Source organism: Thunnus maccoyii, chromosome 8, assembly GCF_910596095.1.
Source record: "Thunnus maccoyii chromosome 8, fThuMac1.1, whole genome shotgun sequence".
Lineage (NCBI taxonomy): Eukaryota > Metazoa > Chordata > Actinopteri > Scombriformes > Scombridae > Thunnus > Thunnus maccoyii.
In genome coordinates, this window is record NC_056540.1 from 9602255 (window position 1) to 9628887 (window position 26633).

General features: G+C 40.6%; 1 protein-coding gene across 24 annotated transcripts in view; it reads right to left on the reverse strand.

Annotated features, from left to right (window-relative positions):
• tenm1 (teneurin transmembrane protein 1) overlaps nt 1-26633 on the reverse strand; it is a 233099-nt gene that overhangs the window by 90955 nt on the left and 115511 nt on the right. For all 24 annotated transcript variants that reach the window (XM_042418939.1, XM_042418937.1, XM_042418938.1 and 21 more), the window contains 2 exons: nt 17362-17605; nt 10249-10487 (listed from right to left, as the gene is read on the reverse strand). In XM_042418939.1, coding sequence (XP_042274873.1) covers nt 10249-10487; nt 17362-17605 — 483 coding nt within the window. The remainder of the gene's footprint in view (nt 1-10248; nt 10488-17361; nt 17606-26633) is intronic.

The window sequence follows — 26633 nt, forward strand, 5'->3', positions numbered from 1 at the left end:
TTCTCAGTCGTTCTTTCATTTCTAATCACGCCCCCTCTCTTTTTCTGTCAGAGTCCCCCACCCTCTATGTCTATCTCCCACTCGCTGTCTTACTGATCTGGCCCCTTTTTTTTTTGAAAGCTGAGTCATGTTACAGACAGTCAGAATTGTGTTAAATGAGCAGGGGAACAGCGCCATGTTGGAGTCCCCTCCAGCAGCCACCATCTACCACCAGTGAGAGCTAAAACACTGCAGACAAACAGTGAGTCACAGTCACATACAGCTCAATCTCTGAATCTCTGTGTTTGTGTGTGTTGGTGTGTGGGTGTCCGCATTTATGTGCGTGTGAGAGGATGAGAAAGAAAAGAGGGTAGGTGAATGTGAGTTACTGTGCACGCCCGCATGCGTGTGTGTGTGTGAGCATGCTCTTACCAGGTGAACTATTGGAGCTATTGAGGCTATTTTATTACAGCCTCCCTGACCTTCTGGAGACATTTTACCAAAGGGCTGTCTCGCCATTCAGAGCTTTCTGACCAGAGTCTGTCTAGCCATTTAAAGCAATTTTACCAAAGGCTTCTCTGGCTGTTAGAGGAGTTTTAGCAAAGGCCAGCGGGTTTCTTAGAGCTGCATCAGACGACCAAAATAGAGGACTGAAAACAAAGAGAAACTGGACCAATCAATACAGACCCCAATGAGGCATGAAGCAGCTGGGTGAAAGAAGCTGGGGGTGAGGAGCACACACACACAATACTGTATATGTACACACACCGTTTCAAACAAGCACAAAGTCACGCATGCACGCACACACGCACGCACACTCACATACATTTGGATGCACTGTTTCTGTTTTTTACTCATTTTCCCCCCAAAATATCAAGATTCTTTAAAAGGAGCAGATCATTTTAAACCAATTTTCACCTTAAATTTCTATTCCCATGCAACCCAAGTGTGTTGCTTTTTTGCCGTAAGAGCACTAATCACCACAGTTTACAGTGCGTAAGCTCAGAAAAATGCTTCCATTAATATAAATAAAGGGAAAAACGGGGGAAGAAACACAAATGAAGTGCTGATTATTACACTCTTTCTAAATGTGTTAGAAAAAGAAACAGTACAATGGATAAAATAGTGTTTGTGATGCAAATGGTTTTTAAAAATAAATTGCATCATTGATTTTTTTTTTTTTTAAATTTGGTGTAACAATCAAAATAAACACCAATACATTGGCAGATTTTGAATAAATGTGCCCTAAATATATAGTACATATACAAAATCATAGCAGAAAACAGACACATATACACAAACGCAGACACATATTCAGTCTCAGTGTGAGCTATAATTATGCGACAGATTAAAAACATCTGTCGAGACAAAGAGAATAAAGTGCAATGCACAGAGCAAAACACGGCATCGCTGCACTGCGATTGAGTCGCTGTGTGTGACAGCGTTTTTTTTTGTCTCCAACTGAACTGTGCTGAGCCAGAACACTCCTAATAAAAGAGTTCTAGTTTCCAGGCTCTGCTGGAAACAAGTTATAGCAGCCAATCTTACCCACTCAGCATTGCGGAGTAAATTGGTTTCCAGTTGCCCTCCTTGACAGTGCTGCACATTGAAGAGGATCGCCGCTGATCCCACACAAACAGGTGACCACCTGTTCAAAAACTTTCCTTTGGGAGAAAGTAACATTTCATTAGCACCGGGCCGACTCAGCACCTCAACAGCTTCATCCCGACAGCCATCACTGGACTCGACTGACCCTGCGTCTCTACCTCTGAACACAATCTCTGGCCTCCTGCCCACCACCTGCTATCAGAACAGACTGCAAACCCCACTATGACTGCTCGCTCCACTGAGGTTACTATACAATATTGCCAGTCTAATGAATGTACTGCATTCACACAGTATCATTACAGACATCCTATTCAATATTGACTAGTGTTTTTTCCATAATTTTACATTTGCACTTGTTCTCTGCACCATCTAGCTTCGGGAACTGATGTCAACAAATGTTCAAAACTTTTTAAAGCATTTTCATCCGTCTCACTGCAGCCATCTCGAGGTAGAGTATGCTGTGCAATAGCCTGCAGATTGTGCTGTCTGATTGCATATTGGGTGCAGTTCAGTCTGAATAAAAGTAGCAGATCTTCAGTAGAGTGAATCAGCACTTTTGAAGAATTCCAATTTAGACTTGGACTATCTTTTTATTTTTGGGCATGTCTGTGCTTCTGCACGGGTTTAGCCTCTCTTCTTTATCCTTTATGTCGGCTCACTGAATAATCAGGACAAGGAGCTCTCCACTCCGTCTTCCTACTGAGACATTTTCTTAATTACTTTGCACACAGAGACTGAATGAGTGAATGGAGAATGTGTTATTTTGCCTGTATGAATGACAATGATATAAAATATTTATGTTTATTCTTCTACAGGTGTTAGGTCAATTTCAAAATGACAGCTACTTTCACCAAGTTACTCATAAGATGCAATTTTCATATCACAACACAGTCAGTCCTGATTGGCTGTTGGTAAGAGGGGGTTGGCCTTGGTTTTGATGAGCTTAGGTAGAGCTAAGAGAGCTCACTGGAACCATAGGTTTTCATGTTTTAAAAGTTTATTAGCTCCATTCGCTACTAAACTGCTATGAGAGTGAGGAGCAACAGTGCCGAAGAAGGACAGCGCTGGTCATGTGAGGAGCAGTGCTGGATGACCACCGACCAGAGACCAGCGTGGGTCCCTTTTGTCTGACACACACAATCACACACACATACACGTATGCATGCAACTGCACCTTGAAGGGTGTGTACAGGGGTTGTGCTAGACAGCCAAACTATAACTACTAATCAGCTGCTTTTGACGATGACCCTGAATCTTTGGTCCCTTTTTACAGCGCTGTCTACAAGAGGAAAGAAATGAATCTGATAAGTGATGCATAACCTTTGTATAAGTTTCAGTTGGTCTCTTGTAACCGAGATAATTCTAGTACAACAGTTGCTTCTGTTGAGTGACTTTGATTCTGTAATGAGTCAGTGTTGTGAAAGTCATCTTTGAAAGTAATTCAGAGAGAGACAGGATGTCTCAGATTCCTTTTCTGAACAGTCACATCCTTTCTTAAACCTTTAAGAGCTACTAGCCTATATCTTTCACCTTGTAACATCTTCACCAGACTTCATCAGATTTGGGGGAAACTGTTTTTTTTCACATTATACACTTGTGGACATATCATCTGATAACATTATCACTTTTTGTCAACATCTATTTTCATACTGCTATAAATTCACCCTACATCTGCCCTCAACTCTACACTCCTCCGCTCTCTGGAAACACTGGAAACAGTGTTTACAACTTTGCAACTTTGTCACTAGATTTGGCAACTTTTCAGACGCCTTTAGCACTTTTATTTCAAAAAGGAACCTTAGCAACACATCTAGCAACTTTTGAGCAGGCATCAGCTACTTTGTTCAGGTACTTTCATCAGCTACAGCTACAGTTCACATAACAGCTGCTGGTTATGTAAGACGAGAGCCAGATTGAGTCAACCGACCAGCAGTATATCTGAAACCAAAATGAGCTGTAAACTGAATCTGTGAGCCAGTGTGATGAACCACCAATTACTGATCACCTTTGTTTCCATCCTCTCTCCCACACACATACTTGAAGTGCTTTTTTGGCTATTTTAACAAGTAATTCAAAGCTAATTTTCATCCTGTTTATGCCTATTTCTGATTGTAAACTTCTTGTTCGGGTCTAAATAATTGACTAAATATCCAAAAAATAACAGAATAACAGATTTGACAGCACCCAGGACTCATCTTGAGTATCACTGCATTAGTCCACAATTGATTTTACTGTCAAACATGGAATTTGTGAGTACTAGCTTGGCAGTCCCAACCAGAACATTAATTACTGTTAGATCCTGACCAATCCTTTTGCCATGTTGGGAGATTTAACTAATGAAAGAAGTTACTTCTGCTGTATCATCCATGCGTAAAATTATACAAAGTCCCTCTCTCAAATCAGAGACCGTAGATGAAAAACACGCATCATTCCTGCTGCTGTATGATGTCTACAGGTGTTTAATCAACTGCACACAAAAAAAAAGATCCGACAAGTTGTTGTGGTAAACTCACTAATCAAACAGAACAGTATTGACGTTTCTGCAAACCTCTGGGATTATGCTCAGTGACATGTGGATATTATTGCTGAGACTCTTCCTAAATCATATTATAAATTGTATTCTGATGCTCATTATTCTGCAGTAGATGAAAAAACAAGTAGCGAACTGAAAGAGGCCAAACTTACCATAAATGGAAGGGCTTCCAGTGCCAGTGTCAGATCAATCAGACCTGCCAATCTATCTACAAATTAGTATGTGTATAGTTTTTTCTAACTGAAAGTCTATCCTGCATTTCAAAAAAGCAGATTTTGTTTACTGTAGTTAATTGGTATAGAGAGTAAAAACAACAGCGCTGAGTGGGAATAACTGTCATTCAAATTTAAAAATTCAAAATCATAGTATTTTTGTCACGCCATTACTTTTAAGGCTAATTAAGACAAATTCACATCTGTCTTCTTTTTTCAGTCTTTTTCTCTTCTTGAAATTCTTGTAAAAAAAGAGAGTTAAATACTATCATAAATCTATAGCCATAACATGGGTGATGATCAATGACAAGATTTATTATGCATCACTGTCATTAGCCAGTGGGTGCACTTTGTTTGTGATGTGTTTGGCTCAAATTAGTGCAGCAATAGTGACAGCAGGCTGTAGCAAACATGGCAATGCCAGTGTTTACCACCTCATTCTGTGGCTGTCAGAATGTGATAGCAGATGCAGCAGCTGAAAGAGTGAAGAAACGGTTACGTATTTCATCGTGTCACGTCTGTGCCGTCTGTAGTCACACATTTTGACTCACAAAATTAGATGCAACACTAGCAGGGGCCTCATTTGTAGCGACCTCTAGCCTCATTTCAGCTGTTACTTTGCTCTCTGCATGTCATGGTCTGTCGTGTATGTTAAAACCTCGAGACCCCCGAGCCCCCAGGAAGTGCACCGAAAACTCCTCACATCTCCAAAAACGGAAGAGCAAATTAAAATAGGCACTATTTGGATAAACTGACCACGTATTGTGAATCTAAATGGTTACTTTCTCACTTGAAAAAACATTAAAACTTAATAATGTGACATATTAACAGTCCTACAGCAAAGTTTACCACAACTTTTGGCCTGGTTCAAAATCTCTGCCATCATTGCTCACTGCCAGTTGGTGCAAAATGCATTCTGGGATACTTGGCTGTCCGAGGCTTTGGCCGACCAATGGTGTAACTTCGTCAGTCAGTCAGTCAGGGACAGATGTGTTTAAAGGGCTGGCCCCCGCTGTTGTGGTGTCTAATTATGATGCTCGGGTCTCAACAGATCGTTATAATCCAAACTTCTGTAGGACTTAACATTCATTCACATTCAGCACTCATTCATGTAAATGCATCTCAGAGTAAATGTCTTCCAGGCCTAATATATGGTAGTCATAATGTACGCCCCAGTTCCCAGTCGTACAATAGTTTTTCAACTATAGTCACGGTGGACAACAACATAGAACAGAACAGGCACTTAATTCATGATAAGCTGTAATCAGCTTGGCGCTTTGAGACAGACAAGGCCTGCTAGGACGTCTGGAGGAGAAACCCAGATCAAGAGGGAGCAACTTATTAAAGAACTCTTATTCAAAACTAGCCACCAAGCACATAATTTGATATTTGCTAAGTAGGGTTGCAACTAATGATTATTTTCATCAATTCATCTGTAGATTTTTTTAATTAGTTGATTGTGAAAAATGCCCAAAAAGATTTCCAACTTACATGAAAAATCATATTAAAAATAATGAGAACTTTCACACACTGTCTCACGGCTGAAATAGTTAGATCACAATGTTTTGGTCTGTCTGACCTTCATCAGGTTTTTATTATCAAATGATAAAAATCATCAAAATCACATTTAAAAATTTGAAAGCAGAATATATTTGACACTTATTTTTTTTGCTAGAAAAATTTCTCATGTGGCTAATCGATCAAAATCCTTGTCAATTATTTGAAAAATCATTTCAGCACTATTGTAGGTCACATAAACATTAAAGCTGCAAGAATGAGTCGATTAATCAATTAATTGGACAACTGAAAATAAATGTAACTATTTTGAGAATATGTTAATTATTTGAGTAACACATGGTGGTTCCAGCTTCCAAAATGTGTGTGATATTTGGCCTAACATGATTAAAAACTAAATTTATTCACATTTTGGATTGTTGGGTGGACAAAACAAGACAATTGAAGGCATCACCTTGGGCTCAGGGGAACCGTGGTGGGCATTATTTGCTTCTTAATCTAAAGATAATCTGCAGATTTATTGATAATGACAATAATCATTAGTTGTAGCTATAATAAACACATAGACACACTGAGTTTGACCCCTGTGAATAATGGATAACTTTTAAGGCAGACACTTCAAATTGCCATCAAACTGTGAAAGTAGATTTACTTGAAAGAAAAGGCGTCAACGTAATGAACTTAAAGCCGCTAACGAGTCATTTGGCTCTTTATGGAAGCACCAGGTCCCCTGAAGCACCACGTACTGCACAACAGAACCATAAAGAAGATCTCAGATTAAAGTGTGAACACACTGTGTGTGTGTGTGTGTAAGTGACTGAAATGTTATTTGGAGGTGATTATTTGATTGCAGGGAGCTGGTGTCTTGCTCATTTCACTTGCGTCAGAAGCTTCTCCTTGTTGCCATAGAGATGATTATCTTTCATAACTGACACATCCCGCCCTCTCCTCATATTTGATTCAACAACTGAAGATTGTAACTGTTTAAAACAGCAAGACATTCATTAAATACTCCAATTAGCTTTTTTTTAACAGCGTGATGGAGCAATAGTAGGTAGGTTTTATGGAGGCAGAACTTAAATGAGGCTTAAAATAGAAAATGAGTTACTGGTAGTGTTGTCAGCAGCAATATTCCTCAAGATTACAGATGCAATCTTAATCTGTCCTCTATCTCTCCTTAAATGCCCCGTTCGCTATCATAATGCCTGCTCCTCATATCTGATGGCCGTGTTGTGCCTAATAACAAGCTACGACTGCAGGAGGGAGGGGTACGTTGGGAGATAAACAAATTAACAAAGCTATTCACAGCCCCTGCAACACCAGGGGGTATGGGAGGAGAGGAAAGAGGGCAGTAAAGAAAGAGAGGGGGACTGCCTTAGCTAATCACAACAGGGGGCATACTCTGCAATCACTTAGGCACAGTATTATCTCTGCAATCATGCATCGTCCTATTGTTGTGCTAATTGGAAACGTTAATTGGAGACATAATATTATTGCCTCATTATTTGCTGGGTTATTTTTCCCCAAATTAATAAACAAGTCACATAACTTGCACAAAGAGCTTTACGGACTGTCAGTAATTTGAGGTTGGTATTAAAAGCTGGATCCAAACTGTCAAATGCATGCTACAAATCATCAATGTCAGATCTGTTTATTGCATTTTAACGTTACATTTCCACAACCTGCTGCAAGGACCTCGCCGTTTACGACACCGGTCACTCTGCGCCTCCACATAGCATGTGGGATAATTTACTAGCTGGGTTACATGCCGAACCACGGTTGACTGCGGCAAACACAACAAAGTTTGGCTGAGCGTCATGAGAAAAGATGAAGATTCAGCCAAATGTAACAGCTGCGTTAAGATGATTTTCACCAAAGGGGGGGAAGCATCTCTTACATTCTGAAATGTTCGGCTCCAGCTTGGCTCGAGTGTAAAGGAATATGTAATATCTTTTTTTTTTTAAATGTTGAAAATGTCTTTATTCAGTCAGCAGCATCTGCGGTATCACACTGACAGACAATACTGCTAGATAAAGAGAGATAAAGAGCAAATTGTGGCTAATAATGTAAACAGAAAGGACTGCAGATAACAACTATTTTCATTATCTATTAATCTGCTGATTATCTCCTCATTTAATCTTTCAGTCTATAAAATGTCAGAAAATAGAAAGAAAAAAAAAGCCCATTACAGTTTCTTATATCCCAAGAGTATCCCATAATATTGCTTTTTTGTCTGATCAACACTCCAAAATCTAAAGATAATTAGGTTACAATCACATAAGACAAAGAAAAGCAGCATTTTTTTTCTCAGAAAAATTGACTTGATTATCGACTGACTATCAAAATAGTCTGTTGATTAACTGACAAATTGTTTGAGCTCTACATGAATGTGGTGGGTCTTGTGCAGTTTTTACATGAAAAAAAAGAAAAGCAAAACCTACAATGTGATTGTGTGGATGAAAAGATCATCATGGTGCAGAGTGAGTCATCTTTAATACTGAGGAACATATTCAGTATGAAAATAATGAATATTTACAATATAGCATTAAGTACAATAGAATAGCTAGCAGGAGCTGATTTTATTTGGAATTAAGGATCATTCATTATCATGTTTTAAATAATGAATAATATTTCCTCTGTTTCTTACCAAGGTTTTTATGCTAATAAGAATTAATCAACCTGATTTAATGAGAGTCAAAATCAATAAATACAGCAAAAGTCACCACAGCTATTGTTTGATGAGGATGAGAAATTGCAATACTACCAGGGGAGATTTTTTTTTTTTCCTTTTTTCCTGTCAGTGGCTGTTAATTAATTAATTAAAATGACTGAATCATTATGTAATGAGAAAACCTAATCATCTGGTGGCCCCTGCCTCAACCTCTCCCTTTAGACAGAGACATTAAGTCCATGACCACTTTAATCTTGCATTTGAATATCTTTGATTTACAGGCTAACATATCATCTGTGCTTATGTCCCATACATCTTGGTGCAGTTGCCATGGTAATGTCAACATGGAGATCAATCATTGCCAAGCAGGAGTGGAGCATGACACCAATTAAAAGGTGATGTCGTCTCCAAGTCATCACTCACACTCCTCACTAATGCACTAATTACCGGGGCCGGGACATTAATGGAATAGCATGGTTCAGCCTGGGGATTAATCTGCATGGATTCGCTTGTGTGTGGACGTGTGTATGTGTGATGTCTGTCTGTGATGTGTGTGTGTGTGTGTGTCTGTGTGTGTGTGTGTGTGTGTGTGTGTGTGATTAATGCGAACCCCCGCCTGCTCCGGCGTGACCTTGAGCACCACCACAGGAGGGAAATGAACTGGCTGGGTGGAGGGTTGGGATATCTGCACTTGGGGCGGTGGAGGGGGAGAGGATGTGCTGAGGTGGAGGGCCGGGCCAAGGTTGAGGAGGAGCAGGGAACTGGCGCAATCGGAGGGGATCGATGAATAAATTTGGTATTTGACTTTGACAAACTCCACTGATGATCGCCCAGACTGCAGCGTGACTCCAGAAATTTCCTTGTGGTTTTTAAGATCCAAATTATTTCCAGAAAGTCAGAATCAATTATAAAAGCTGAGGTGATTTGGATCCATTAGAGACTGCAGTTACACACAATATTTGAAATACTAGTTTAGTTTATTAGCAAAATAATTAATAATTTGTTAATAATTTGCTGAAGTGTGACTAAAACGAGATGAAAGGGTTAAATAGTAAGATCTCCCCTTAAAACAGATGGAAGAAAATAATGAAATTAACCAATAAAAATAAAAACATTTTTAAAAGTACAGATAGTAAGGTTGTAAGCTAAGGCAAACCGTAATTGATTAATATCATAAAAACCTGGCTGAAAAAGGTAAAAAAGTAATAAACTGTGTGTTTGTGTAGCTGTGTGTATACGAGAAAGAAAGAGAAAAACATTAAATAAGTTAGCACTAACTGTGTGTGTGTATTCATCACGGAATAATTACCAGTTTTGTGCGCGCTTTGGTCCAGGACAGCTAATTTACAATTTAGAATATTCTGCAGAGGGTCACATTTCAAATTCATTACCTGCTGTTTTAAAAGCCAACTCCTTCAAATAAGAGTGTAAAATTTTCAGCGGTCCAACTTTGATCCCCATCGATCCCCTCATCTGTTTTTTCCCTGTATTTTATTTTTACCCTTTGATGCCTGCAGCATTATGTATGTGTAAAATTCCCTGTTAGAGTTTGTTTCTGTATTTTTTATTGATTCTGTTTTGAATTAATTAGGCAGTCTCTTGACAAGCCTCCCAATTTCCTGGCTCCTCCAGTCGTCCATTTTGAAAGAAATTAAATAAAATCAGATCTTCTTGTGCAGCTCCGCGGGACAAACTAGAGGGCTCGGTGGTTGGTGTGTACTGTAACTCACCGATGACGTATGTGAGCAGCAGGGCCAGGGTGAGAGTGAGGAGTGATGCAGACAGGGCTGTACACTTCCAGTTGCAGCAGCGGTGAGGCTTGTTGAAGGTAAACAGTGGTCTGGTCACGCTGCTGCGAGGCAGGGGCCTGGGTGGAGGGGAGTACACTGTCCCGGAGGTTAGGGGGTAACCCTGCCCGGCCCCTGACAGAAGAGCTGATGAACCAGAGCCTTGCTTGAAGAGGAAGTGTCTGTGGGAGAAACAAAAAGAACAAATTTCATTCCAACCAGTTACTGACTGTTTGCTAAGCCCCGCCCCTGTACTGTTGGTATACCTGTCACACTCTGATTGGATGGTTTTCTGCCCAGTTGGGCTACTTTTTATTTAATTGGGTGGGTAAAATTTTAAAAAATGGAAAAATATTTGGGTGGGTTGTGATAATTTGAGCTACTTTCTGTACCATCTGTGCAGTTTCTACCACCGAAAAATTAGGTGACTGTTTATTCCAATAAATTGGCCCCTTGTCTCATCCGAGTAGATTGAGATTGACAGTGCACCACGTTCAGCAGGCTCTCACACACAGTGACTGATAACTGCTGACTCTCTAACTAAATGTCATTTAGTTCATTACAACTAAGTTGAAACTTTTTTCCTATTCCAATTATTATTCTGTCATAGTTATGTAAACACTTGTAATGTCTGATGTAACATTATTTAAAAGACTTTTGTTTTATGTTATGAATGTTATTATACATTTTTCATTATTGTGAACGTAGTTTTGAGTTTGCCTGATTATACTGATAAAACTGAAGACTAGAGGGGATAGGATCATATATAAAGTATATATAAGGTTCTAGGCATTGATTAGGCCACTTTTTTTGTCATCTGAGAACACTGCTTGCACAGCACATATGCTGTTATATGTCAATAGTGGCAGATTTACCCCTCAAACTTTTTGAAACAGTGGCTCTTTGATTTCAGACAGAGGTAGACAATAGCAGGACCCTGAAGTATGCTGCAAGCCAAAACATGTTGGTCTAATAATAAAGTTATTCTTTATAAAAGTGTTTATGGAGTTTTGACCTCATCATACTTTTAAAAAAACCTTAGAAGTAAGTGAGTGGATTACTCCAGAGTGGATCTGCTTTGCTTCTATTTATTTTTGGTAACCTAACTAATGTCGTTAGCGTTGGTTAATGATATGCTCCTTGGCCTTGGACATGGACATGCTAACATTTGTAACATCCTTTCCTTAGGTTTTGGACAGGCTAGAGAAAAAGACACCACCCTCCAAAATGTAGAGTATTGCTCTTACTACAGCCCTGTGAACACATCTGTCATGAAATCTTACACCTGTGCCACACCACCTACCTTTACCTGTGCGTGACAGCTAGCTCTCTGAACTGCTGCGGCTCACATGCGTGTGATATCCACACAGACAGCATTGCTGCTGCGGCACTGCTGCTGCCAGACCTGTCTTTCTACACTGAGATTGCCTTTGATAATGGCCATCAATAATAGAATGTTTCATTTCATTTCATCATGAATTTCATATATATTTAGTTTAGACAGAAAAAGGTTAAGAAGTATATGCTCACTTGAAAAAGAAATATTTTTTTTCATGTCTGTGACACGTTCTACAGATTGTAACTATAGTGAAAGGTGTCACTTATGTAATGTTGCTGGTATGATGTCAATATGACTATCAACAGATTATTTTCACTGTCTATTTTTGCTGAGAACAGCGCGCCTCACACAGAGAAAATAGGCGACCCACCGAAACTCTAGATGATGCACCGCTGCAGTGTGGCTTGAGCTGCACCTGAGCCGCTCTGCTCACGTGGGCTGTGTGGCTGCACATGGACACCGAAATGAAAAGCAAGAGGTTCTGCAGCACACACGTGCTGCTCAGGTAGGCGATGCGGCCCTGGTGTTATGATTGACAGGCTTGCCGTGCCTAGTTATGATTGTTAAGCTATGATTGGACCATCGCTGTTTGTGGGAGGGTTTAGTGAACAGTCAATTAATTGCTGTCCTATCTTCCGGGCTGGAAGCCGTTCTGCATTGTGTGTCCCACAAACTACCTGCCACCTCTGGGACCACTGTTTGTGTCTTCCTAAATTAAATTATGGTATGAAATTGGAAAAAAAATGGCAGTTACTGTGCAGGCCTATCTAGGACAATGGTTCAGTGCTTCACCAATTAGCTTAGCACAGACATCATCTTTTCTCAGGTATCGAGTATCTTATTCTGATTCTATTTATGCAAATCTACACTCAGTGGAATTCATTCTCACTCTGAAAGCAAGCCTGACTCAAACTCATTTAAAGGGCCCCCAAGGTGGGAGATTTAAGAACAGACCCCTCTTCTGCTATTTTTTAAATGACGCATACAGGCTGGCTCAGGATTCAGATATCACACACACAGGACAGACTGTTCTACTTTGCCTCTGCCAAGATCCAGCCCCCCTAAACCTCACCTGTCGAAACAGCTCTTAGAACTGTCGAGAAGTGCTGTGTGTAATTCAGTTAAAACCCCTAATATCCCACACGTTTGGCTGCATTTGTGTGCTTTTAATCTAAGTGATCTCCTAAATTAGCAAGTAATGCATCATCAAAGATTAATTTGGAAAGCTAAAAATCAAGACAGAAAAGTAGTCTGAGTTTCTCCCTAAGCACTGGATTTCCTCTTGCAAGTCATATTATATTCCATAATAAATTCTGGGAGATGAGCAATATGTATGTGACAAATATAAAACAGAAATGATTCATAGTTCGTGCACTATAACCAGTCAAACAATAGAAAACAGTCTACCCACAAACTGCTCATGATGCTCTCAGCACACCATCCTGTATGAGCCACAGAATATGTAACTGAGCTCTTATTCAGTCCAGGTCCTTGATCAGAGAAGAAGCCCAAATTTGACAAAGTGCCTCTCCAGTGCAACATTATGAGCAGCTACTGTAATGCTGAGCAGTGCTGATATGAAAGAGAATGAAAAAGCCCTGGCAGCTAAGGATCAATGACTTACCTATTCCTTTTTTTGACTCATCAAAGTGACTACTTAAGTTATATGGCTGTATTAGTTAAACGAAGATGAGGTTCATTTTCATTATAAAAAAAGAGCGTGTTAGATGGCAGATGATGATAGGAACCTAAGCTGAAGGGCAATTAATCTAGGTAGCATTTCATCTATATTGTGTTTGGATAATGGAGGATGAGGGTTGGAGGGGTGTCGGATGAGGAAGCAGAAATATGGGGGCTAGGAAATTATGCAATTTGGAAAAGTGGATCTGGGCAGGCAATTATAAGCAGTTCCAGCAGCGTCTTGTACCGGCCAGATTGACTTCCATCAAAAAAATGAACTGCTGGGGTGGGCGAAAAAAAGGATGGCTATACTCGGAGAAGACATCAGAGGCAACAAACAGGTATGACTCACTGGGTTTCTTTTGTCTGTGCGGTGTGTGTGTGTGTTTTCCATAACAAAAAAATATCCTGCAGCTCCTGGAATTCACTGACAGCAGTGATTGCCCCAGGTTACTGTTTGCTCTCCGGGGGTTAATACCGGCTGCGAGTGCGATATGTCGGGGCAGACGTGCAGCTTGCCGGAGTGTTATTCTGTCCATGCGGCGGAGGGTGTGAGGTCACAGACTGCTGGTAAGACCGCGGTCTCTGAAGGGCCCTCAGAGGACAGGCCATTAAAGTGGGGCCAGACAGCAGACTGACAGCGTCGCTGGACACCAGACTGCACCCTCCTGAACAACTTGTCCATTTGCCCTCATACACGGCAAAAACACATCCATCTTGACAAGTCATTTAGTCTCATATTCACCCTTTGTAACTCAGACTTAAAAACAATCTGCCAGTGGGGCGCGAGTTTGAAGAATTTTCTAGACATGAGTTTGGGTATCATGAAAGAAGGCAGAGTAAAGCCGATCATCTCGCTCGTGTCGAGCAAATTACAAGAAAATTCTTTTAAAAAGAGGATTTGCATAGGAAACTGGTGAAATTATCTCAAGGCAAGGAGGGTTTATTTCTATTGGGGTTTTAAAACAAAATAAAAGTAGATAAAAAATAGGCGGTTTTAGTGTAGTTACAGAAAAGAAATCTCACCTCGTTGACAGATTTTTTAAATTTAAACTTTCATTTTTTATGACCCAATAATACACTGAATTTAAGGTAAGATTGATATCTAGTATATAGTTGTATTTCTGTCTGCTTTCATTTCCTTATTCACTCAATCAGTCTCTCCTTACATTGGCTCTTTTTTTCATTCTGCCAGTCTCTTTCTTTCTAAACATTTTTCTCGCTCTGTCTGTCTATATTGTGGCCCTGTGGCTGTGTTTAACATGAGAGACAGATGACATCCATTCTTCACTGTCTTTCTCTCTTTCTCCCTCCACCCATCCAGCATCAGCTGAAGGCTTTGAGTCAGATGGGGGACACAGGAGGCTGCACATGGAGCAACCACACATCTAATGGTCAATGGTGGTTCAACTCTGAAAGGACATAAACTCAGGACAGATGCGCACACACACACACACACAGACAAACAGAGCTTGGTTTAGCGATGTCCACACAAGACAATCGTACACAAACAGATGTCAAATACAGGTGAGCATTTTCACATTTTTGAGGCCAGTACACAGGTCGGGTCCACTGTGGTGCTTTTATTGCTCCACTTGAGGTGGATTAGAGCAAAGGGGGATCAGAATCCAGCTGAAGAAATTGCGTTTGTCAACACGTGTGGAACTCTATTCTTCTTGTGAGGTGCTTTTAAAAATGCTTCACTGTTCTTCCTGCCTCCCTTCCTTTGATCTTCTCAGACAATATCCAGGGGCGACGCCCAGGAAGCTGTGAATTCATATCAGAGGGCAGATTTCCCCCGAGACAGGAAGAAAATGAGAGTTCCCGCTCTCCAAGAGGTCGGAGTCTACGGCCCTAGGGCTGTCTCTGCCTGGATATATGCGAATCACTGTGTGTGTGTGTGTGCGTGCGTGGGTGGAGGAGCACAGGGTACAGGTAAATGCAAACATGCGGTATGTGTGTGTGTGTGTGTGTGTATAGAAGTTTGGTGTGTAGCTGCGCATGTACGGTGTGTGATTCAGGTAGTCTCACTTCTTAGTGATAAGAGGAAGGAGAGAAGGCAGGGCACCGGTCAATTTATTATAGTCTCAACATTTGTTATGCCTCTTAACACACCCAGTGTGAGGCCCAGTCAGATATATTGAATATCCATATCTGCATCCTTCCACTTACACAAGCTGGCCTCTCCAGAAACATAACGGATATGCAGCTGAAAAGGAAATCTATCCACACTTCAAACAATCTTAATCTCTGCTGACGCAACGTCAATACATTTCAATACAGATTCATCAAATACGCATCGAGGAAAGTGGAAGTGTACTTGACGACAGGGGAGATTATACTTTTTTTTTTGCCATTTTTTTTCTATTAAGGTCGTAGCATCACTTAAAATTCCAATGGCATGAGCCCTCGTGTCATGTTTGTAAATACCTGATAAATCTTTAATCTCGTGCCTGAGATTGAGCTGATAGCAGCAGCAGGGTACAGTAAGAGTAAAAAAAAAAAAGAGAAATCATTAGATTTGTAGTGTATGTGAGAATGTGAGAGAGGAGAGAGATGAGGGTGATTGAATATTCATTCCAACTCAAAACAGTTAAGCTGTAAGGACTTCTTTTGTCTTCCCCCCCAAAAGCTAGATAGAAAAGAGCCAATAATATCTGAATTATGTTATGAAGGGACACTATTCTATTGACTATGAATATGATTACATTTCATGGTTCAGAACTAATAGTGCACTATCAAATGAAACTTATTTGACTATAAAATCCCAAATGCAAAAATGTATTACCACAAAAAGGCACCATCCAATATACTGAGCCACTGCGGAAATTGTGTTTTATAATCACATCTCTCTTTGGGGGAAGAGTTTTTTTTTTATGTTCAGCAAATATTGTTTGAATGATTCAAAATACAAAACAAAGAGAGTGAATTTTGTTTATGTTGGATTTTCATTTAAAGCGCGCACACACACACACACACACGCAGATAAGTAATGTAATTACAATGCACTTCTGACAAGTCTTTTACATTGATACTCATGTCTGGGCAATGATTAATTTAAATTGTCACTGAATCTAATTTTATTCTTCCTTTCCTTTAAATGAGGTAAGATCTAATTATGGCCTAATGCATAACTTATTAAAACCTCTTCTTCTGGCGTGGCAGCCTGCCAATCTCATGCTCACTCATAATACCAGAATTCAGCTGCTGCACTGAGGTCTCATTAAACATGCAAACATATTCTTTTGCACCTTGCTGCTTCTTCTCAAAAGCAGCCTCACAAATGAGGATCTCCTTAATAATTCTCTGATCAATTATTACTTATGCTGCGAGCAAATGCTTAATTCTGTTTGAAGGGACGAAATTCCAGCGGCTCGTCTCCAAGCGTTTGGGGGAAAGTTTTCAAGTAGCACAACTGGAAGTGGAATCGCAATGTGTTCCTAAAAAGGGGGATTTCTACCAGGTAGTGTGTTTTGCTTTTATTTGGGGTAGTTTAAACTCAGATACTGGTCCCCTGGTAGATCTTTCTGCAGTGGGGGGTAAAAGAATGAAGAGAATTCAAAAAACCTGAGAGATTCGTTATGACTTTGATGATGTGCAAAGTCCTGTAATAATACCCGAGAGGCCCGCATGGTGTTCCACTTTCTCGTCTCTACACGTGCAAAACATGTCCATCCTAACAAATCCTTTAGTCCAACATCCATTCTTTATCATTCTACTCGGAAATTGTGAAAGTCTGCCAACTTAGAGTCCTGATGAAAGAATTTTCTTTAATCTAATGATCCTCATTTGTGAGATTAAAGAACTGTCTTTAATCAAGAGACATTATGTTAAAGTAGGATGCTTTGCCTTGAAGATATTTTCATTTGAAGAGTTTCATTGCAAAATGACATATCCACCATTTTGGAACGAAGCCCTCCATTTGTTCCAAATTCTTATATCATCTTCTCTTTTTGTTCACTTCCTCGCGATAAAAACACCAGACTTAATACGAGGTCAAATCAACAGGGGCTTTTTAATGTGTTGCATTCTCTTACCTGGTCTCTAGGGGAATGTTGCTGTTGAGCACCCAGCTGTTGTGAAGCTGTGCCTGGTCTGTGCTCGAACTGGTGTCTGCCCCCTGGCCGCCCTGACTGGTCTGGCACCGCGTTGGCATGGTCTTCCTCTGCAGACTGACTTGAGTGTAGGGCGCCGGGCGGGCACAGGTGCAGGCGTGGGGCGGCGGGGGAGGCGGGGGCAGCGGGCGAAATGTGAACTGACCACCTGGACTGCTGGGCAGCTCTGTGAGGAGAGACAGAGAAAAGCGGAGGAGGAGAAGGGAGGGACAGGGGAGAAATAAACATAGGTTTATTAGAGCACAGTGCCATAAATTACAAATAAAAGTGGCGTGTTAGTTGACAGTTTATTGTTATTACTCTGATTGAGGGACATAAATCAGCTTGAAAACTGCCCCTGTCCAGTGCATTCCTGTCCTACCTGCTTTGATACACTTCCAGCCGCCCTATAAATAGCTTCTTGGCTGGCTGCAACAGTGAGCAGTCTTTAAAGAGCTAACAGCTCTGACTTAATCTGCACCCGCCAGCCCAAACTACTCATGTGATGTTTATTATGAGATCTGTAGCTCGGCGGAATGAGCTAGCCAGCTGTAACTCCCTCACACTGGTAACCTCAGGGTCTAGCTAGAACTCTCTCGATCCATCATTTATCATTCTCCTTTCGCTATAACTCTCCCTTCTCCCCCGTCTCTTCCTCCCTGCTGCCTTCTCTCTCTTCCCAGTCCGTCTTCTAAAAGAGAGCATAGACTAATTACAGTTTTGGCAAATGAAATGTGTGTGCACATGTTTGTTTAATGTGTCTCTGTATGTTTGCAGATGAAGCTAGTTTGCATGTGTTGTATCTTCACGTGTGAGAGCGCATGTGCGTATTCATGAGCGTACATCAAGTGTCCTGGGACATTAGTTATCAGTGTTTATGGGGACAGCTCATGCCATATGGTTGCATCATGGTTCTACGAACATGGCAAATCTATTATCCCAAAAGACCAACCCTGTCCAGCTGTATTGACAATGAATGCAACATTAGCCTCAAACTCGTTGTAAGGGAGTAAGGACTGCAGAATCCAGTAGACAGAGAGTATTGGCCCACAACTCTGTTTGCTGCCAAAATGTCAGCAAAAATGTAGTATGAAATGAAGCCCACCTGGGAGATTACCACAGTCTTCTCTATTCAAGTGTAACTATTACACAGATGCCACCAGAGAACAGATTTTGTGATTCTTGCCAGATGAAAACTGAGAAAAGTAAAGAATTAAATAGTCTTGTCTCAGTTTTCTACAGTTTCTATTGCCAGCATAAAAAACCTGCAATGCCACGGACATCTGCAGTTCTCCAACTATCATGAATAAAATAGAGGCAACTTGTTTTCCAAATATTGCAGGAAAAACAGTTATGAAAAGTTTTTATCATCCACATTTCCATAATACTGAATATATGCACATATACTAATATTATGAGCGATATTAAAAAATCATATTGTTGTTTTGATTTCTTCACGCTAAGTTATTGTCGCCTTTTGCACAGACATGTGAGTCAATATGCTATGTCACTTCCACCGATGAGTACAATGTTCCTTGACAAACCGCACAGTGCATCAGGTTTTATGACTCACAGTTGTTTGAAATTCAACATTTACAAGACATATATTGTGGCAGTGTTGTAGGAATGCTGTGGCAGGAGCAGGAACAGTTCTCTGAATGGTCTATAAACATTTCCTTGTAATATCTCCATGATGCCATCTGTCCGGCTGAAATTGCATTTTGAACACAGTTACAGTAGCTGTCATGATGACGTTTCCTCTGCTTGTGCGTGCGTGTGTGTGTGTGTGTGTATATATCTGCATATTTGACGTTAATGTTTGCAAAATTACTATGTGAATGCTGTCAAAATGCTGTTTGAACAAAATGACAAGTTTTTCATCTTCCAAAACACAATGCTGCTTATTGATCTTCCAACATGGCTGAATTGTCTTTGTCACATTTCCAAAGCATGCAATAAAATATTTGTCACCATTCTCTGCATACAGACACAATGAAAGTATCTCTTCATTACTCATGACATACCATTACTCACATCACACATTTATTTCATGGTTTCACTGAAACATGCTGGGGTTTCTCACTTAATGTAGTCCTCCCTACATTGTTGTTTATTGCTCCAGGCCATCTGCCATGATGCAAAATTCACACTCACACATTCAATTTGATATTTTTAGCATACTTAACATGTTCTTGCTCAACAACAACTGAAACTGTGTGTCAACTCTTACTCTATGAATGTATGTAGTCAGTGGATGTATTGTTTCTATATGTAATATTGTATTGTAGCATATACAGTAGGAACACAACCTGCTTGTTATCGCCATACTAAATCACTGGAAGATTTAAACAGCTAATCAGGTTGTGCTAAAACTGACTATGAGACCTGGTAAAATGACAGGAAATTTATTTGTGTCAGCACCTGGAGGTGCTGTTTAATCTAAACTAATGGATGTGGAAAATGGAAGTTATTTTTGTCTGAACCACCTCTGAGTATTAAAAATTACACGCTTAGGGAAAACTGACAGAACATTTTTAGAGAAACTGCATTGTGTGTCACTATTATGCACCAGGAGCTTTAAAGCCGTGCTTCAGTTTTTAGCAGTCTATCTGATTCATCAGTAACTGTGAGTCCTTTGAGTCCAGCCAGAAATCCCCTGCTTCCACATTTTTTTTCTTTTTGAGATACTGGAGGTAGATGTTTTTGCAGTTGTTACAAAAAACATGTTTTATTTGAACTTTTTGCTAAAAAAAAAAATCACATGCAATGCATTCCCAGAGGTAGGCACTCACATTGGCAAGTTGTGCTTAAGGCGCTGTTGATCTATTAATCAACATAAGACGACTTTATTTATGACTTTATTGACTTCAAACTTTGCTACAGTGTGATGACTTAAGAATAGTAAGAGGAGTTCATAAATTATAAAGCCACTGTAAACATTTATGAGAAGCGAAATGCTTTGATTTCTACAACGCATCTTCTACATCTCAATTCACACCTGCCAACCACATGTGTGACACGGAATCAAAACACATCAACGCTGCTTATATCTTATATGTAACCATATTTTTAATCTGCACACTAATAAAGATGTAAGATAAATATAGTGATGTGAAAAGTGCATTATCGTTCTCTGTAATGTAGTGATATAACCTGACACGCCAGATGGTTTGTTGCAAAGAATTATCTATAGAGAAGTTGTCCATGGAAACTGTTTGGAAAAGGGCAGGTACTTTCAATCCTTCATCTGTCTATCACCATCTTGAGAGACAGCTGGACTCACAATGCTGACTGATCCGAAGCACCGGTGGTTCGGACACAAGCGCATAACTTGAAGCCTGACGAGATGAATTCTTGTATGATCTCACCATGTCGTGATCTCGCAAATCCAGCTGTCTCGCCTCACAAGTAGTGATATGGAGGTATTAAATAATGGAAATAGGCTACACCTCAACATTGTACAGTGCTTGAGTAAATGTACTTAGTTATTTTCCACTACTGGTTGCTAGACAATATCACTTGCTAATTGTATTTATTTTATTTAACAGGTTCAGTGCATATTAATAAATGTCTGTAAACATGCCGCAGTTAGCCGAGAGGCTGTTTTACATCTGTGGTCCCTGGATAGACGTCACAAAGTCACCCTAGGAATAATATATGTGGGATATTTGGAGATTTACATGTCAAAATTTGTGTCTGAGCATGGTTTTCTGTCAGAGTGATAAAAAAACTATGTACATAAATTCAAACAAGTGAAACTATTTATTACACTTTAATTAGTTATTCACTATTAGTTTTACTATTTATTTTATAAAACACTGAATATAACAATATCGAAATGTTGGCTGCTTTGTAACAGCAAATCAAGTCAAAAATAGACGCGAGTTAAATAGAATCATTTAAAAACAGGAGGTGTCAGGCTAACAACGATGACCTAAATGTGAATATTAAATGGGCACCACAGCGATTTAGAGCTGCACTTCCACAAAGCTGTGAGACCTGCGAGAGACTGATTTGAAAAGAAAAAAAAAGAGAATGGCTAAAATCGATGCAATACAGGCTGAGATATTCTGACTTTTAGACTCTAATAAGAGTCAAGCTCATTAAACTTCCCCTGCCTGGTAAATGCCCAGTTAAGAATGCAGTCTGAGTAAACTGAATCGTTGGTAAGAACACAATAAAAAACTGCATTTTTCAGTTGTAAATACTATATACAGGACATAAGTATTTTGTAGATCTCTTAAAATAGTCATCACCACCATCACCATCAAGACTTGAGTCAGACTCATGAACATCTCATTGCATTCCAGTGGTTTCTTCCAACAGGTAGGAGTTAAATCAGAGATGCTTTTCAACCCAAATGGTTCGCAATGGTTTTGAAACCAAAACAATAAATCCAAATGATTTCTGCCTCTTAAAATAATAACCTCTTTATTATTAATTTAGACTTTTTTTAGAAATAACAACTCCACCCAGGTACTCCAAGTGAAAAGGGGAAAGAGTGCAAAGTGGACAGCGGACAGGAGTGGTGGAGAAAGCACGGGGATAGAGGGCCAGGGGAGAGTGTAATCTTGGTGAGTAGGGTGACACAGGGGCCCAGACTGCCAGATGGTGCTTTAGAAGGCTTAGCTAAGGCAGCTTTGGGTCTCCGCTCCCAAAGATCCATGAACTGACTCAATTCCTCTCTTCTCACTCAAACACACAAATGGCAGAGACATACTTTCTCTCTCTCTCTCTCTCTCTCAAAGTCACATCAAACATGCAAGCTGTGATGTTGTGTTAAATAGTAGATGTAACCCAAATAGGCCTGGCAATGTAGGGCAGGGGCCGCGCACTATTTGGCGGGCTAGCCACGAGTTAAAAACATCAAATCAACTCTGTGGGGAGTAGATAGAGGCCAGGGGAGGGGCCATTACAGCTCTAGATGACAGTTGTGACAGTGTAGAACATCCTCTGCCCCGGGGTTCCTCTGGGACTTAGCCCTCCAGAAAAGACACTTTTGAAAAGTCGCTTATGAGATATTTTTCCTGGAATCATCAGCTTTTGGTTACATAAGCGAGATATGAGAAAAAATGTTTTATAGCCAGTGGAAGGGAGATCCGGGGGGGGGGATTTACTGGGAAATGTAACAGGTAACAACAGGTATTTGGGCCAGGTATTAAAAATGCATCACTGTAGGTGAGATGGACCCAAAATAGCAGACGCATTAAGTATTTATGAAAACTTAGTCATTTAAAGCCAAGTCATGCTAATGTAATGAAGGGAAAGCATAGTAAAAAAAAAATGACACACACACACCCACACACACGCAGTAATGGTTGTGTGTTTAATGAGTTAGCTGTCATGATGGTGCAATATAAAACAGTTTGAACTAAAAATGAATCACATGTGCAAAAAATAATCTTGTTCATGAGCATTTGTCATGCTCATTAAAATGTTCTACTTCCAGTCTTGATGTGCCTGCCAGATGTTCAGCGTTGCCTTTACATGCTGTTATTGCAAGTGGGCAGAGAAAATTTTTAAAGAAGCTACAGCGAGAAGCGTCAGGAAAAAAAAAAAAAAAAAAAAAGTTTCAAATTAAAAAAAAAAAAAAATCTTGGACAATAAAGCGCTAACACAGAATGTATAGCTTCTTTAATAAGAAGAGACCACCACGTTTGGTGTGTAGCAGACCATAAAAACATGAGCCACAATAATATTAAAGTCTAATATTTAACCAGGTTTCCTCCTCTTCTTCACTCCCCGTGTTTGCTCTCGGCTCTTTTCGCTTCCTTTCTCTCGCTTCATTATTGTGCCCAGCGCTCTAGTGCAGAGTTAATTTCACTTATTACAGGAAAGCCGTATAAAATCCATAGAGCTTGACCCCAACAATATCAAACCTGCCTGTCTAACAGAGGAATGTGATCATTTTAGAGAACATTTAACACTATTGTTGGACCAAGCCCAGCTAAAACCACATCATCCACGCCACTCTAAAAATAAAAGCTTAATAATTTCCCCCAGGATAGCTTTTCATCTATCTCGCCTCTTAATTGACTTGCATTAAATTGCCACAAAGTTTATTCCACTGCTGTGCTTCGATGAAATAAATAATTAACCCCATATAAAGGTCAGACAACTGAAATTAGAACTCACTGGTTTCTGTTCTTCTTTTTTTTGCAGTAATGAGATGGGATCCTGCCCTAGCTGACCATCTGACTCTCTGCAATAATTTGTCTTTGTCTTAACGGAGTTCCTGACCAGAGATAACGCACTATCTCATCAGACATTATAAGTTGCAATATGACTCCTTTCATTGGTTGGCTGCTGATGAAGAATGGTAATATCGATAATAACAATAGTGAATTTAAGATAAGGGGGACTAATATTGCTAATGATCATGGTGAAGCTGATGAAGATGCTGTTACTGATAACAAAGGCGGTGGTGGTGATGAAAATAACAAAGATAAAGACGATAACGTCGGTAATAGCAGTGGTAACAATGATGATGAAAACAGCAGTGATGGCGGCAGAAACACTGATAATTACATTGATGACAGTGGGCTTTGAGACAGCAATTAGAATAAAAACAACCATTGATTAATCTCTGCAGACACAGGGATAAACGGTGGGAACTCCATTTAACAAAGTGACACAATCATGTTGTCCAATTAAAGCAAGAAAATACAAATGAAGAAACCAAGTGCTCTAAGAGCTTTTCCCTCTCATACAGAACCCAGTCGATTTTCATACAGAGGCTGATAATTAGCAGCCATGCATCATCTGGCTTTTTCATACCGGAGGACTCACTCAATGTGCGCACGGCTGCGTGTGTGTGTGTGTGTGTATGTATGCGCGTGCGTGAAAGTGTATATCTATGTGCACATTTGTATAATTGCTTGTTTGTACCCCCATCTTCAAAAACAACTCTGGAGCAACTCCACAATCATGTTTAGGCTGCAGGTGATTCTGAAAGTAGTATTTCCCGTGAGAGGACATGAAACCTCCTGAGTCTATCTCCTCAGCTCTACAGCGAGAAGCTTACCATCACTCAAACACTTCACTGCGGGGGCCCGCGTTCAAATTACATTTTCAGAAACGCACCCTCCTTTGGTCCTGCACCATTTAAATGATCTGTTTAAAACTTGTAATTAGTCAGCCGATGTTTTGCAGAATGAACTGCCCAACTGAACTTTTTTGATCTTAATGAATTTTGGCTGTCTTGCAAGGGAGGCAGGAGGAGGCCAGTGCAGGTTTGTGTGGAGGTAGCCTATAGTGGAAGAGGAGCCAGCTGAGCTCAGCTCCTCTCTCCTGAGAGTACAGCAATGTCCTGATCCTTCCTGACCTTGTCACTGCAGCAAGGTGCCCGGTCATTGCCACCTGCCATGGAGTCGTGCAGCTGTTAGTGTGTGCGTGTGCGCACATCGGTGCATGTCATACTTCCCATGTGCGTGCATGCATGCATGCATAAGTATGCACATGAGTGTCTGACAGAGCTTTGGAGAATGCTCAGTGGTGGCATGATGTCATGTGAGTTATTAGCCTTGGTAGAAATTTGCATCACCAGGAAAGAGGGCGTGACAAGGTGTTTGAGACTCAGGAGGTGAAACGCCACAATGGCCATTACGGTGATTAGTGCGCACATTCATCTTTTACAAGCCTCATGATTCTCTCCCTCCTTCCTCCTTGCTCTCTCTCTCATATATGAACACACACTGCATTTCCCTCAACCCCAAAACAATCACAACAAGCATACACAGAGTATGGAGGACTTTCGCTTGCACACACATGCATATACTATATTTCCTCTGACTCCGACACTAAAACAGGAGAAAGTGCCTGGGCTTGACAGCAAACAAACCAACATGAAGAGATTCCTGGCAGGCTAAAGAGAGAGTAGTATCAAAGCTACAGGAATGCACCACCAGCAGCCCATTTTTTCAGTGAGAGAGAGAGAGAGAGACTATGCGCAGTGTTGTAGCAGACCTGAGCTGCTGGTAATTAGAATGGGCTCTGAGGAGACACAGGCAGTGGAATGAATGCAAATGAATTCACTGGCTCTAGCACTGGGCTCCACAACCTCACTTTTCATATAGCATGCCTTACAGACAAGAAGCTACTGGCACAAACAGAGCAGGGTTACACAGTAAACACTGAGTGACATGACACGCACGTGCCAACATGTCCACACTTGCAAATACACACACGCACGAGCGTGCAAAAAAAAAAAGTGAATCCGCAGGCCTGAAACAAATACGAACGTCATTGCATGAGGAAGCCTGCACGGATAGAAATACACAAACACACATACACACATCATACTAATCCCTGCAAATGCCACAGCGTTGCTTGTGAAAAGAGAAAGGGGGTGAAAATGCTTGTTCCAAGCGAACATCCACAGCGTGTCCCACAGCGGAATAAACAAACCCTTCTTAATTGGTGTCGATTTGGAATGGAGTGATGATTCATCATGTAGAACTTCCCAGTAGACTATTGGAAACCCAATCATTTCTAATCCATATGACCTTGACAGAGGGCCAGAGTCTCTCTAACTCCTTCCACATGTACTGTCCCACAGAAAAAGTCAAGGCATTGTAACTGACTTTACAACTCGTTGGAATTGTAATCCACCAAAGTCAGATCACTTCACTGATTACTCCATCTCAGCCAGCGGCAAATCTTTATGAAGCACTCAATTCTTCACAGCAGTCATAAATCAGGGTACTATAAGCTTTCCGTCTCGATGATGGCACACCAAAGACACTATTTCCATACCACACCGCTCCAGTCAATAATTCCTATTCCCATTACATACACCAGTGCTGCTTTTGACTTGACGAAGTCCACCGGTACTACCTCAACTCACCTCCAGATCCCCGGTGCTTTGCCATGTGAAACTTTGATCAGTAACTCTTGTGGCTCTTCTCAAGGAGAAGCAGGTCATCTGTGAAGGGGTCTTGCTCTTTACTAGCTAGTGCTGTAAACGAGTCTAATTAACACATCTACCTTCCTATCTTAACCAGGCATCCGGGACCAACTAGAGTCTTATTATAGAGTAGATTATGCATGTAATGTCCCCACTGAGATTACAGTATGGAAAGCCGAGCATTCAGAGACGTATATGTGCACTGAGCTCAAGAGGACAGAGCTGTGTGAATATGGGAAGACATGAGGAATAGCAGAAAGGATGAGGGGGCTGCTTGGTATTCCGACTGGAACACATTATAGATGTTGGA